At 37.1% G+C, this 16,261-nt stretch overlaps 1 protein-coding gene and 1 pseudogene across 1 annotated transcript in view; both read right to left on the bottom strand.

The window, feature by feature from the left end:
• The window catches only part of LOC129242375 (uncharacterized), an 82,252-nt gene that overhangs the window by 44,439 nt on the left and 21,552 nt on the right, over nt 1–16,261 (bottom strand). The window contains exon 3 of the mRNA XM_054878981.1: nt 1,642–2,034. Coding sequence (XP_054734956.1) covers nt 1,642–1,861 — 220 coding nt within the window. The 5' untranslated portion in view covers nt 1,862–2,034. The remainder of the gene's footprint in view (nt 1–1,641; nt 2,035–16,261) is intronic.
• On the bottom strand, nt 4,080–4,265 carry LOC129243281 (U2 spliceosomal RNA; annotated as a pseudogene).

Genomic DNA, 16,261 nt, shown 5'->3' on the forward strand with positions numbered 1-16,261 from the left:
TATATATAGTTCTTTCTTTGCTATTGATTTCGTGAATAAAGGTGGAGACGTTCCAAACTCGTTCGAAGGCTTTGGTAGCTGATTTTATTTAAATGGGGACCTTCTAAATTCGATGGCATCTTTATTTTGCGACATTCTCTTCCGTTTCGATCTAAACTTTACTTTGGAGCGAAATTCTACTTAAATCTGCTTGAGTATATAAAATGTGGTCCCGATCGAATTGTGCACTACCTTACTTGTTTTAAAATGTTTAAGGATTAAATGATGAAAAAAATGAAAAATTGCTGAACAATATCTTTACGCATTTATTTGGAGTTTTGTCTGTTTTGAATCTTATATTCTGTCAAAGAAATAACCGGGAATTGTCCAATAAAACGCAAAATAATTGTTTAATCATCAAAATTTATTTTGTCGCCTTCCAAATAGGCTCTATTCGAAGCAATACACATAGCCACGCCAACGATTATTCCAGTCATCAAAACACCTTTCAAACGCATTTGAAGAGATCTTCTTCAGCTCCTTCAGCGAATTCTCCTTTATGGCCTCTAACGACTCAATGCGGCGTCCGCGGAGTGGTAATTTAAGTATTGGGAAAATGAAGAAGTCACAGGGGGCTAAATCCGGTGAATACGGTAGTTGTTCGCTGATGTTTCTCCAGTTTTTCTCTCTCAAACGTCGCACAACCAAATAATATTCGTCATTTACCATTTGGAACGAATTCCGAGTGCACAACACCTTGATAATCAAAGAAAACGAGTTGCATGACTTGCACTTTTGACCGGCTTTAATATGGTTCTTTGGGTTTCGCCTCATGTGGATAGCGCCATTGACTGGTTTGCATGTCAAACTCATAAACCCACGTCTCATCACCTGTTACCATGCGCTAGATAAACGTTGGGTCCGAATTCATTTGCTCAAGCATGTCTTCAGCCACCATTTTCCGATGAATTCTTTTAATGGAGTTCAACTCTCTTGGAACGAGTCAAAAAGTCTGGCGTCTCATACCCAACTGATAGTGTAAAATGTTGCGAATTGATTCGTGAGACACGCTAAGGTTACGAGCTACCTCCCTCAAACTCAAATGATGGTTATCCAGCACCATTTCTTTGACTTTGAAGACGTTTCCATAAGTTGAGGGCGTTGATGGGCGACCAGATCGGGGCAAATATTCCACGACTTATCGGCCCTCTGCAAAAGTCTTATACCACTCGTAGATCCGTGTTTTTGATAAACCACATTCTCCATAGGCTTACTGCACACGGAATTAAAAAATCATAAATTTAATTTTTAAACTACAACATACCGAACATGACTTAACCGATTGGGTTACTGTTTTTGTACTATAAAATGTTAAATATTTACTACCACTCTGTTAAATTTTAAAAACAAAAAACATTGTAAAAAAATAGCTGTATGTATGCTCGCTGTGTGTTAAACTGCACTAGGCGAGATAAGCGGGAATAAGCAGGCAAGGTAATGATGAAAATGGAATACTCTCGAATTCCCTATCTGCTAAATAGTTATTGGGTTGCCTAATACTCTTTCGTAAAAACGTTGTCTTAACGGCAGAGCAGCGCATGCCGGGTATTTACTACAATATTTTTATAATAATTTCACTTTGATTTGCAAATATCAACTCACCATCGCTCTTTGTGCCACGTTCGTTCCGTATCAAAATCTCGTGATCATCTTCTTCCCAAATTTCACCCTGTGTTGCCGTGGTCGGTTGTGTCTGATCGGCGACGGGCAACGCCAGTGGCGTCTCCTGTACTTCTGTGGTGGCGCAAACGGTGGCGGGTAACAGCGCCAATGCTGCCACACACACGCCAATCGACAGCGCAATTAAATGACAACGTCGCATCCTGATCAACGAAGTACTTCGGCGGTGCTTTGGTGCAAGTATGTGTGTGAATGTGAGTGCACTGTGCTGGGTGATGAATGAGTAAGAGAGGATGTACGGCGGTAATGATTTGCGTCTTATTTGCTCTTACTGCTGCTGCTGCGACTGTACTATAAAACTTGTCTTTGTTTTACCTGTAAACAGAGAAGAAAAGAAAAGAAAAACAATTTTTAAATTGGGTCTTGTGTGAATTACGAGTATTATTGGAGTTCAAAAGAAAGTTGGACTGTCAGTACCCGCTAGAAGTAGATCTATCAGTAACGTACGTAAGTTAAATTGGCATATTAGCTTGTGCTCCGACGCACATACTGTTATTTGTTCCTTTTTTTGTCCGTCATATGCCAACGTTATATTTGAGTATAAGAATTGTAAAACACAATTCAAGAAATATTAAATTTTAAGTGAAAAAATTAAAGTGTAGGGATCCTTCCTTGAACTATTGCAGGAAGAAATTCAGTGCCCTTTTTTGAAATTGGGGTGACTTATTTTACCCCATGGATTTGTGAGGGTAGTTGCTCTAGATTCGAAACCAAGTGTGGCTATTAAGCATCTAATGATCGAAAATATTTTTTCTAACAACAGTCGTCCCCTCGGCTGACAATAGTAAGCTTCTGAATGAACTTCTGCCAAGAAAACTTTCGACAAAAACTGCCAGCAGTTCTGAGTCGGCATAAGGTTGGAGGGACCTCTATCTCAACGTCAGATGGGCTAAACACCAAATGAAGTATGTAGACGCCAATAAAAAAAAACTGCACAAAATAGCTACACAAAAAAATTACTGTTTAAATAGCGCTGATATCGAGGTATTGAGTAAAAATGTATTTATGAAAGATATCTAAAACTTCCAAAGATTTTTCGCCTACTTGCAAAAGTAAAACAATATATATCTCGATTGGACCCCAGTGTATATGAAAACCTGACAAAAATGCTTATACTTTGCCTTACAAATATTTTGGTCACTCAATTAGAATATATTTATTTATACGAGTAGTCTTAATGGAATTAAGGACCACCGATTCATAGATTCCGAGACATCTAAAGAACTTAAACTGAAGGTAATCGATAAATGAGTCGGCAGAGTGAGGTTAGCACTCTCACCTCACCCAATCTAAGTTCGTTTTTCAGTTTAATGAGTTTATTCTTTTTGGAGCTTACTTCAATAAAACAAATAAACAAAACTATAAATTTTATCTTGATTTACGAAATATTATTCAATTACCGCACATTCGATATTACATACAAATGGAAGCACATCTTTCCTAAACTTTGCATTTGCAGAGAAATGCCCTTTGAAGTACTCAAGTAAAGAGTCATGCGTGGTTATTCAAATGGGAGACAGGGAAGAATGAAGTGCAATGAGTCAACTCATGTCAAACGGATGCAGATAGACTTGTTAGTCGGCTATTCAACAATGGCAACTGAGTAAACAATTGGGGTGATTGTGAGGAACGTGAAACGACGGGTTAGGCTGAATTGAGTAACGAGTTACATGAAATCGTGTTTGCTCTTTAGCCAAACAAAGAAACAGCTATTTGCGTTTTATATTCCGACTGTGTGCGCCGTGTACAGCCGATGGGGCGTATGAGTAACGTGACAGATGGAGAAGCAAATGAACGGCACAATGCTATAAATGCAGTAAAATGCTATAAGACACAAAAAGGTGCACCTTTTGCAAAGAACTCGTGACAGCAACAATTGGTTAGGAATTTGATTGCTTCATTTCTACTTTCATTTGTATTCTTTGAAAGAAACATTTATACAAAAACGTAGCGATTACTGGTACAGTCAGTAAAGAAAAAAAAAAATACCAGTCTAACGGTTAGACTTGATAGAAGTGAAACCTTCCGTAAAACAAACTGAGAGAGAATAAGACGAAAGCAGCATTAGTAGCGGGATAATTATAGGTTCATTATAATATTGCTATAAAGTTCATATTTTATTTTCTTCATTTTATCATTATTCATCCTCAATGTTTTCAATTTCAACAAATGATACGAGTGGCTTATGATAGATAAAATATGATACAAATGCTTTGGTTTCGATGTTGCCAAAAAAAATACCCAAACGGACCGAAGAAACAGACTTACAAATTTCTTCCATTTTCGTCTACTTGTATTCATATAAAAATTTATGTCTCTTCCCACCAAAGCTAAATGTATTAGTATATTTCTTCTTGTATTTATTCAAGGCTGAAATGCCGGCGGTACTGCAATACCGGGTCAACCCGTGGCAGAGGTGGAGAGCAAGCCCCTAAAACACTCCGCGCATTTCCAAAAACCAGTTTAACATTTGTTGTCCTCCGATGGAGGATCTATAAGATGTTAAGCTGATAACCACACTACCTAGTCAATACATTTTAAATAATAAACCTAATAAAACTTTTGAGAATTACACGCTCACAAAAATTATTTACATCAACATATAATATAATGCTTCGTAACTAAATAACTTTTAGGCCAGCGACGACAGCATGGCGCGGTAGCCGAGCGACTAGCAATGCGAGCTTCCGATCCAAAATCCTTGGTTCGAATCACAAGAAACAAGAAAAAATAAAATTAATTTTTATTTAGTTCGTTGCTACTTTTATATCAACATATAATATAACGCTTCGTAGCCAAGTTGGTCGCTTTTTTCGTTTCACTTTTCCTCAAATCACTCTCAACGATTCTAAAGAAGTTTTCACTTCAAAAAGGAAATGTTGAAAATGTGATTGTTGTCTGCAAAGCCAATAGTTCCTTCAGATGGTTTTTGAAGAAGAAGAAAAATATTTTCCTACCTAGCATCCAAAAACAACATTGTTAAAAATGTCAACCAACTTTAAGTACTCAACATCGCTTTACTTCAACCTTATTCATTAAAACCCACTGAACTCCTACCTCAGTCGAACGGATTGGTGCGGGACTATCATTCGAAACCCCGGCATGAAACACCAAATGGAAGGAAACGATTTTTTTCTAGTAGCGGTTGCCATGAAAAAGCTCCTCATATAAAAACCATCTGCTGTTCGGAGCCGGCCTGAAACTTTAGGTACCATTTTGTGGAAAAACAGCAAGACGCACACCACATATGCACCACAATTATTATTTTATTATTAATTCACTATTTTTTGTTTCTTTCATTCGGTTGTGAGTTAACAACGCAAGTCAACAAAAACAAAATTCGGTAAATTTTACAGTTTTTCTTTGATAGCGTCGAAAATGCAAGCCAGGTCACTGAAATTATGAATAGGACTTATGGTGCCGACACTGTAACAGCTGATTACGTGCAAATTTGGTTTCGTCGATTCCGTTAAGCCATTTGTATTGAAAACGAAGTGGCCACTTTAAGCCGTGTGAGTAACCTTCGGACTAGTTCTATTGAAAAAATGAATACAGTTTATACTACGAAAGATTAAATTATTTTTGTTCTCTTTTTTGTTTTGCTTGTTAGAGACAAAGATTTTTTTTTCAGTAATTCAATTTTGTTACAGTACTGAATTCGCCATAGTGAGGACTAAACGTTTTGCAAAAATTAATCCACTCTAGAATACTGATAATAGAATATTTTATCAAAAGTAGTATTCTATCAGAAATCGTCTTTAAATCGCATAAAATAATCAATTGGTGGTCTGAGGCATGTTGCAGAGGCTTTCATATTGAAAATTACAAAAGCAGAAGCAGAGGCAGTAGCAAGCGATTGGCTTTTGTAGGCTTACTTTTGCTGCAGCACAGAAAATATTGAGATCATGTATTTTGAAAATACTGCAGCATTTTTAATATCGAGCTACATTGCACGAAGTTTTTACAAAGAAAACGGCTAACTTTTTGTATCGCAAAACAATCTTTTCGCTGAGTGTTTTATTTGACAAAAATTTGGATAGCCTTATCCATTCGATCCACAAATGCTATGATGTATTTTCAGAGTTATATGGTTGCATTTTTGTTGCTAGAGTTCCACGTATTTGCAAAATAATTTTTTTATAAAAAAAAATTGTCTGAAACTGTTGTATTTGAGTTACTCAAAAATCTTAATGCGTGGAAGCCTGCTCTTTAACATAGTACCTCGGCCTCCATCTCATAATCCACTTTTCTATGTGTATGGGCGCATGGACGTATGCATTTTTGTGTACGTATATGCCAAGTGCACTCTTGCTGAAGTGTCAAGTGTGAGTACTCATTTGCATTTTAAATTAATGCGGTTTCTCATATTAATTTATGCATATTTGCGGTTTCGAATTTAATTATTTGCTGCATCGAGCTCGTGGCGCATGATAAGCGCGTGTTGTTCATATGAAGCCAAATCCAAAAAAAAAGGAAAATGATGCCGCCATGACCCAGCGGGAAAACCGAAATTCGCACTATGACTAGCCAGGAGGTAATCTGTTGGCCAATATCTTGATGACCCACCAATACTTCCTTCAAAATTGTTGACACGTTTTTCTAGAAAGCCATTTACATGATTTTGTGTGTGTATGCGTGTATTCGTATAAAGTTAACTTATAGAAAAATCCACTAGGGCACATTTAAGGAATTTGGACCCGTGACTAATTCGTGTTCTTTCTCTTTTTCCGTCAAATTGAGTTTTGCCTGACGATGTCTTAAAAAGTGATGGCTATTCGACGCTGCATTCCAGATCATTCTTAGTTCACTCCGTCGCCCTATTCAATATTCAAATTATTGTATGTGCGTATCTTTATGGTATTTCCTTTAAATTTTTCTTTTTATTAAACTTTAAAATATTTAATTTGTTGATTTAAGCAACCTAGGCGAAGTCAACGCACGAAGCCACCGTGCACGGCTATATGCAAGGGGAGCGATTTTCGGCTTTGCCACTTCCACAATCTCAAGAGAGATGCCACTGAACGAGACGTGATTAGCGAAATGACTCGAAATAGGCGAAATATATAGTAATAATTTGTATACCAAAATTTTGCGACTCTAGCTCAGATTTTCCTGGCAGGGTCCACGCTCAATTCTGCGTACACGTGTATTCGTGACATTCGAATAAATATTTACCCATTAATTGCTGAGCTGGTGTTTGGTATTTCCATTGGTCGTAATCAGATGGTTTAAAAAATTGTAGAGTTTTGTTCATTTTACCGTTACCATACTTGACATTTTCCACTTTGGCTTTACTCATTTCCGTTGCATTTCCACCTTTTTATTTTGGGTTTTTAGTATGTAATTTATTTTTCGCTGCGGTTTCATTGGATAACTTAATTCATCCTTTTTTACGCTTCACATAATAGCAGATGTTTTTTAATTACATATACTTAACAAATGTTATAGCCAGTTTTTATTGCATACGTATGCAAAATACTCATTGAAAAATAAAACAAACATTTTTTTGTATTATTATTCATTTGTGTTTTTGTGAAGCGTTGCACTCAATGAAATGGCAAGGTGAAATATTGAAGCTGTTACTAAGCGGTTTAAATTTTGGCGAAATTTAAAATATTATGAGTTTTTAAGTTGGATGCTGTCTATGGGGACGCTTCGCCATCTATGGCCACAGTTAGATATTAGTTCAATGAATTTAAATGTGGGCGAACATCTGTTTTTGATGAGGAGTGATCAGGACGCCCGACAGGCGTGGTTACCGAGGAAGTCATTCAAAAAGTCGACGACGTGATGTTCGCTGATCGACGAACGAAAGTGCGCGAAGTAACAGAGGTCATAGGTGTGTTGACCCGAACGGCAATTAATATTTTAAATTATAAGTTGACGATGAAAAAATTGTAGACCCGATAGGTGCCGCGATTGCTCACAAGCAACAAAAAGCGGATGCGGCTTTTAACTTCGAAGTAGGGTATGGAGCAATTTAAGCGAGATCCGAAGGAATTTCCCGTCGAGTTGTCACCGTTGATGAAACCTAGATTCATCATGACACATCAAAACTTAGCAACAATCAAAACAATGAATTTCTTTCGGGAAATCTGCTCCAAAGAAGGAGAAGAGGTTCCGTTGGCTGGAAAGGTCACGGCGACGATTTTTTGGGATGTGAAAGGCGACATTCTCTTGGGGTTTTTTAGAAAAAGGAAGAACGTGCCATGGGCAATACTCCAGTGAGTTATTGGACCGCTTTCACAAAAAATGGCCGAAGAGTTGGTAGAAGTATATCATTCAGATACTTATTGAACACCCCTTTTATATGTCCATTTTCAAGCCGGATAATGACAACGAGCAGATTACCTTATCATTATTATTATTATTTGTAAATTAAAAGCAACTCACAGTTGCAGACGCTCAGACGTGTGTACTTAGTACATCGGAAAAATGTTAAACAAGTACTCCGGATTGGACCATAATTCACAACCATGACTAACAGCTTCCCCTAAGGCTATGGTTAGCCTCTAAAACTCAACAAAGGAGAGCATCACATTCATAAAACAGAGAAGAGCCCTTTGGTTGACCCTCATAATATCTACCGAATCGTGACATCCATTAGTTTATTTCAAGTCTAAAATATAATTACAAATTTTACAGACCACCTGGGCATATATTACTTAAGGTAATTATTAAATAAATTTAATAAGAGTTTAGAAATTTACAATATAAAATTCATTCTTTGACACCGAAAAGTCACGCGGAATAGAACTTGACATGTCATTGAATTTTTTTAAAATGCGGGCAATAGAAGCATTACGCGCATAATTCCTAATAGGAAATTTAAGATGAATTGGGTAAGTATTGAGTAGCGATCTAGTAGGAATAAGAAAGTGAATGCTATGAAATAGGGACTTCTACTCTCTAAAGACTATGTAAGGGAACGCAGTGTTGTTGCCTTCCAGGTACATTTATATGCATAACAAGTATTATGGCGCTCATAACCACCAACGTAAACGTACGCCCGTGTCAGCTGATACAATGAAACTAATGAGAGCCTCATGTAAATGAAAAATCACCTCCAATTTTCTGTAGTATCGTAGATTTTATCGTAGGATTTTGGATAGTTTCCATAGAATCGTGATTGTTGATTGCTCTCTCACCACACAGTGTTGCCAAACAGTACATTTCAAAATCATTTAGAAAATAAACTTAGAAAAATTGTAACTTTTACTAAAAATAATAAATGTTTAATAATGTTAATTATAGATAAATGAACTATTTGCATTTGGTGGTCTTTGAGTTTGGTTTATTAAACAATGAAAAATTGTAACTGCTAACGCTGATGTGTGTAACATGTAAATGTGTGACAACATTGTGTCGATACAACAAACATTGTGTCGATACACAAACCATCACAAATCGATGTATTGTGTAAATATGTAACTAAAAGAACACCATTGTTTTCTACGGGCTAAAAATTTACTCAATTTTGTGTATCCTACGGGCAACGGAAAAGGACTTTGATACGTGGGTGAGTGTGAGCACCATTATCCTCCTTTACTCCGGGTCGAACTTTCTGTACCAGCGCATATTTGAATAAAATTTAATTTGGTATCGCTATTAATTATTGGAATCAAAGGAAACCGAAACAATGCGGGTTGCAAATCGTAACATCAGAGAGAAGGACGAAAATTGACTTTTAACATAAAAAGATTGAACGTGGTTCTTATCCCATCTCAATAATATCTATACCGACTCTTAATGAGGTCGTATTTTCATCGAAATATATTACTTTTTGCTCGACTTATCATTTTGAGCATTTTTGTTCATAAATATCTTGATCCCTATACATACAACCGTGTTCTTAAGAATTAAACTGGAACTAATCGTTGGACTTTTATGAGATTTTTTAGGTAGGATTGTGTCTGCAACGTCTCCCACCACACGAAAGCTGTATAAGTCATTGTTGCATTTAACTGGAGGGAAAAATCATACTTATTTTCAATTCAGAATGTCATTTAAATATATAATAAAAAAACATTTTTAGTATCACAAAATGTTACCTCTTACTTGCAGTGACCGATGGTTAAGACATTCTTACTTTAATTGATTTCACAAAAAAGAACATGCGAAGCGCGGAATACAATTTCCTTCCTCACTTATACTCAGAATTTCGGTTAAATGAAAATTGAGTATTTATAATTATGCCAGCCAAATAAATATCAATGAGCAGATCAACGGAGATGCAAGCTAACAGAGCGGACGAAATTCCATATCAAAAAGAAATACGGCTCGAAGTGAACCATCTTAGAAATCGCAAGTTCATAGCTTTTGAAACAACTGAATTGCACGACTACAATAAAATCGAAAACAGACCTACAAGGCGAAGAGTTGCTGAACTAATTAAACAACGTATCGGTCCCAACATATTAGTTAGAAGTGCTCTGTCAGTAGAAACTAAAACAGTGGAATAGCGTAGGAAAGGCTGCAATCCCAACAAATAAGGACTACCAGATTAAGAGGCCCAGAGAACAATATGGTATGTGATAGAAAACACCTTTAAATTTAATGCACTACAAAAACCTACTACACCAAAAGACTTCACCCAATGTAAACATGTAAATTCATCTGAGAAGACGTGTAAGGGTATAATGAGAGCGGAAAACGACGCAAAGATAACGAGCGGCGTACTTGGCGGTGTAGCGATGTGCAAGTGACACATGCCACAGACATATATGCACACATAAACAAAAAGCAGTGCAAAACAAGTGGGCACGTTGAGAGTTGAAGCGTGCATAGTACAAGTACTTATGTAGATACAAGGTGGCGCAAAATTATTCATCCAATTTTGTTTTTACTAAAATGTTACCCTTTACTTGCAGGGACCGAGGGTTAAGACATACTAAATAAAACCAAAATGATTTTGAATAAAGGAAATCTTTATTCTGAACTTTACACGCTCCATTGCTTATCTGCTTGTATACTTCTTCTTCTTCCTTTTAATTGGCGCGATAACCGCTTACGCGATTTTCCCGAGTTTAATAAAGCCTGCCAGTCATTTCTTTCCACCTGATAAACCTTTTCCACCTGATCTTTCCTCTGCTACGACCAGCTGGTACCGCATCGAATACTTGCAGAGCCGGAGCGTTTGTATCCATTCGGACGACATGACCCAGCCAACGTAGCCGCTGCATCTTTATTCGCTGCGCTATGTCTAAGAGTATGTCGTCGTAAAGCTCATACTTTATTCGCTGCGCTATGTCTAAGAGTATGTCGTCGTAAAGCTCATACAGCTCATCGTTCCATCGCCTGGGATATTCGCCGTTGCCAACGCGCAAGGTCCAAAAATCTTCCACAGAATGGAGGATGGTTTCATATGTAGAAGTCCACGCAAGTGGGGAAAGTTACTGATCGCCATTCACGTGGGAGCGACCAGGACGATTCTTTTACATGAAGTTCAAGCAGCCCACAACTTCCGGGATTAGCTGAAGTATCCTCTGGGTAGCTTCCGAACACCCGTTCGTGAGCGATATAACGTGAGAAGGTGCGTCTTGATGTAGTTCCAAAAATGGAGAGACCTACAGTTTTAAGCCGACTCCGAACAATACTCGTAGATATTTTTGATAAGGATCTTTTTCATGCCAGAAATGCACTCGGAGGTGTGCCATTGCCTGCCGAGGGGCGACCGCTAATAGAAAAGCTTTTTTTCTTCATTTGTGTTTCTCGGAGATGCAAGCCTACGTATCCCGAATGGTAGTCACGCACCAGCCCATTCGGCTATGGCGGCAGCAATTAATGTTAGGGTGATTAAGTATGCGCCACCTTGTACTACACCTTATTCGAGAATATCCGCCACTAACAAAGGCATACCAAGAATGAGCATGTGTATGTACGTAAGTGTGTGTGCGCATAGAAATCATGCAGTATAAAGTCAAACTACCCAGCAAACATTCCAGTTCATGAACTGGTATTTGTTGGGAGAAGTCATAGTGGGTTAATATTGACTAGAATTGTACCAGTTGCAAAATAGTCCCTTAGACCTGTATGCAAAACAAATATTCTTCTATTCTTTTTATGTTTTTAAGGGGTAAGGAGTAGTCAGAATTTAAAAAAGTGTATTTTTTGTATTTTCTTAAAGTATGGTATCTTAGAAATATTGTGTAAAAATTTGAAGTGAGTCCGACAAATCCTTTTTGAGTAATTCAACAATTAACAAAACGCGCGCGCGCTCCGGAGTGTTCTAGAGCAAGTAGCTAGCAACAGCTGCAAGCAACCGACTTCTCGGGTTTTATTGTTATGAATGTCCATTTTGATGTATTTTTAAAAAAACTTTGAAAACTTCTTAACTTTGAAAAAGGGCTTCGATCAGGCACAATATTATCTATTATTAAAACTAAGTTTTCTTGTCCGATTTGTTTGAGATGAATCTTCAAGAACTTGTGATAATCACCGCAAGGGACTTCTGGAAAAACGGATTCCACACAAACAGCGATCACTTATTATTATTTTTTTTTTTTTAATTTTGCTAAAGTCACGGCGAAACATGATGTATTAATGCTATGTTTTTCTTTTTGTAAAATAAAGTAATGCCTGGAAAAAAAATTATTGAAAATCGTAATTTTTTCGGGCTTCTGACTACCCTTAACACCGTAAACTGCAATACTTAATATTTTTTTACAGTTGCTTTGCGAATAATTGCATTGCTTTAAAAATATAAAACTATTTTTTAGTCGAAGAGCAAATATGAAAATAAAAAAATATTAATTTAAAATAAAATGCTTCGAAATGTTTATTTAATAATTTTTATTTATCTAATATGGACTGCGTAATATACGAGAAGCTCTGGAGAATTATACACCAAAATAGCATCAACAGTGAGAAAAAGAAAAGAAAAATGGATGGATAGGACATACTCTGCGAAAGCCTTATGAGGAAATACCGTATGCCGCCTTGACTTGGAACCCGCAAGGAACGAGAAGAAGAGACAGATCATTGATGACTTGGCAAAGGACTATCCGCAATGATGCTGGAAAATCGTTTAATGAACTGAGATTTATGTCTAGAAATAGAAATGTCTGGACAACTTTTGTTGAATCCTTAAGCTCCTAAAGGAGTATGGAAAAATAATGATATGGACTAGTTCATTAATTGGCATAATTCTGATGTAGAGGCTGTCTAGTTCGTTACGTGGTGCGATGATAACACATCATTAGCTTAGCAATTGGCATGTCTGTATCGCAAAAAGTTAGAAGACGGACCACTTCAGCTGCTAGTGAAACTGATAAAGTATTTCAGACCTAATAGCTTTTAATGCAGGGAATATCCAGCGTTGTATAAATATTGTCTACAAACTATGCGGCTTGCGAAGGAATTTATGCAAGTAGTAGGCGCTCACGTATATTTGCATACAACGAAATCAAAATGAAGGAAGCGTGACGGTTCTAGTGCATGTTGAAGCCGTCGCGTTGTTTCCACACTGCCAAACACATTTTTATATATGTATGTGTGTAAAGGGGCTTGCATTAAGAGCGCTCACACTTTGAAAATACATACAAGAAACAGTTTAAGTGGCATCGTCAGGATTTACGACACTACGTATGGAATATAATTTTGGTTAGGCTATGCTGTATTTTCTTCGAAGATTGAAGGATATCGGTTCAGTTTTGGATGACATTATTGCATAAAAGGGGGCTTTAAACAATGCTTTCGTTTTGATTTTGTATAGAACAGAGATAACATGGAAAACAATGAAAGTAGCCGCCACAAATTCTTAGGACACTCTTGAACTTCTTCCAAGATATTCACTATTTTCCATGCAATATGTTGAAATCATATATTTTGTGAGATTCATACCAGATATCATTGTAAAAATAACCCATGGTTGTATGTTTGACTTTAATAATAAATAAATAAATAAATATCCCAGAGCATAAGAACTTTTTTACTGTCGTCCGATATCAGTCATCATTCGCAGTGCCCGCAGCTCCTTTCAAATCTTCGAAGAAATAAGGGCCACTGAAATCTCTGCATCAAGCAATGACTTTCTCGGAGTGTAGAGGCAGCTGCTTAATCTTCAGAAACGAGTACCATCGCTGAAAATGCTTTTTACCTTGAACCTTTGGTTGTTGTCCCGCCATACAAAGCACTGATTTCAATAACAAATTTTGTGAATTTCAACGTGTTGTTGTCTAAAACAATGTTCCTGCCAAATGTAACTACAGAAGCTTCACCGAAACGGTTGCGATGCACAAATGCTATCAAAGTTCAAGCACACTTATTGAGAAACCCTATACCTTCTTGTACAATAAGTGCAGCTTCAGTAGCTGCTGTTGCCTATCAGCGGAATTTCCGGCTGGCAAAAGTTGATGTAAGTTAACTTAAGTATCATAACACACATAACAACATACATCACAATGTACATACACACATGCATACATGCATATATTATATATATATGTGGATATGAAAGTCTGTATATTCAAAAAAAAAGTTTCGTAGAAAAGACTCGCAAATAAATTCACTAATTCCTGTGTATGTATGAATGCGTACATTTCTTTTTGTTGTTTTATATATGTATGCAGGAGTGCACATGCCTGTATGTAAATCTGAAAGTGTAAAGGAATATGTGTATCGCATTTCTCACAAATACTCCGAAGTAGTTACAGAAGTAAGTATATAAGCATGTTTGGAAAAAAGTGCAGCACAGAAAAGAGTAGTGAAATTTCTGAGACTACTGATTATTAAGCAGAGTATGCAAAGATGTTTTTGTTATGATAATGTTTTTTCTAATGGCGGTCGCCCTCGGCAGGCAATGGCAAGCCCCGGAGTGCATATCTGCCATGAAAAAGCTCCTCATAAAAAATACCGTTCGGAGTCGGCTTTAGGTCCATTTGTGGAACAACATCAAAACGCACGTCACAAATAGGAGAAAAAGCTCGGCCTAACACCCAAAAATATTGTAAGCGCCAATTATGTACTGTCTTCTTCCGAAAATAAGACATCCTCCGAAAATAGTCCCTAGTTAAAATATTGTGAGAAAAATTTGTTAAAAAATGCTGTGGATTTAGTAAGTATAAGTAATAATACAAGTGTGTTCAGTTTTCCTAATAATCGTATTTCAGAGAAATATTTGAATGAAAATATTCCGAGAAATGAATTGTTTAGCAATGACTTTGTTTGTGCGAAGGGCTGATATTCAAAAATGTTCCCTTGAAACAGCAATTGAATTTAATATATCCAGAAGTATTTAAAGCATTGTCACACTGGTTGGGCAACTCTTAAACGATATGAATTGTCTCTAGGATATCGACAATATTGTTTAACCTGGAAGCAATGAATAAGTTAAGCGCGTACTTGCGTTTAAGCTTTTTGTTGAAGGCATCGATTTTTCGAAATACCAACTCTCCAAAATGATTGCTATGGATGAGACCGCGGTATTCCTAGGCCAAGGAGCTCAAACGACAGTTCACCACAAGGCTTATTAATTTCCTTCTTTAATTTAATTCTTCTTCGATACTGCACGTGTTACCTGTATTTTGGCGATTCGTCTAGACGGCAAGAAAGTATCGCCATTTCTTATCACTAAAGGTAAAAAATACCAGATTTAACGTGTTTCAGGAATTTATGTCATTGAAAGTGAAAAAGCCTGGTGCATCCAAGCAGTTATAAAAAAAGTGGGATGATTTTATGCTCCCACCACTGTTGAGGGGTTAGAATAGGCTAGTTTGGGATTCAGCCAAATTGGGGGACATCACAATTCGTTTTAGAGGTATGGTTCCTTCGGCAAAGTTTCTTATTTTGATCCCTAGAATACGATTTTCACAGAGCAATGGGCGATTTTTTTGCCTCCCCACAAATCGACCCGGCCTAATATATATATATGTATTTATAATTGGCGCTTTCACCCTTGGCGTGCGTCTTGATGTTGTTCCACAAATGGAGGAATCTAAAGTCTTAAGCCGACTTCGAACGGCAAATATTTTGTATGAGGTGCGTTTTCTTGGCATGGCAGACATACACTCGGAGGCTTGCCATTGCCTGCTGAGGGGAAGTAACCTCTAAAAATCCATAAATACCAGTTTTTGTGGAACGAGTTTTGGGGCCTAGATTTTGCCCTCGAAACGGAAATGTAAATACTCGTTTTTTATGATCCTAAATTTACCACCTGTTATGCTTGATTCGAGTGCCGTCACCGGACCAATTTTTTTGTACTTGTAAAATATGTTTTTCCTCATTAAAACTATTATCTAAATAGTTTGGGCCGAATCAGACCATATATGTGGTCTCAGATGTATTTTCCATAATAGCAACCGAAGCTGCAGTATTTTTTAGAAACAGATGAACCTGTGATCTGCCTTCTTTTATTCATCAAGATTTGAACGCCATTCTAACATGTCACCTTTCATTTGAACACTCTATCTTATGAGTCTTAGTAAACCAAATATAATTATCGATGGTCTCTTGCCTTGTTACTATTTCCAATGGTGTGGAGCTTCTGAGGTTTTTCTGAGCGAAAAAACTGGTTGCAGTGCGTTTTGCAAGCCACAATTGGAAT

This window comes from Anastrepha obliqua, chromosome 3, assembly GCF_027943255.1.
Source record: "Anastrepha obliqua isolate idAnaObli1 chromosome 3, idAnaObli1_1.0, whole genome shotgun sequence".
Lineage (NCBI taxonomy): Eukaryota > Metazoa > Arthropoda > Insecta > Diptera > Tephritidae > Anastrepha > Anastrepha obliqua.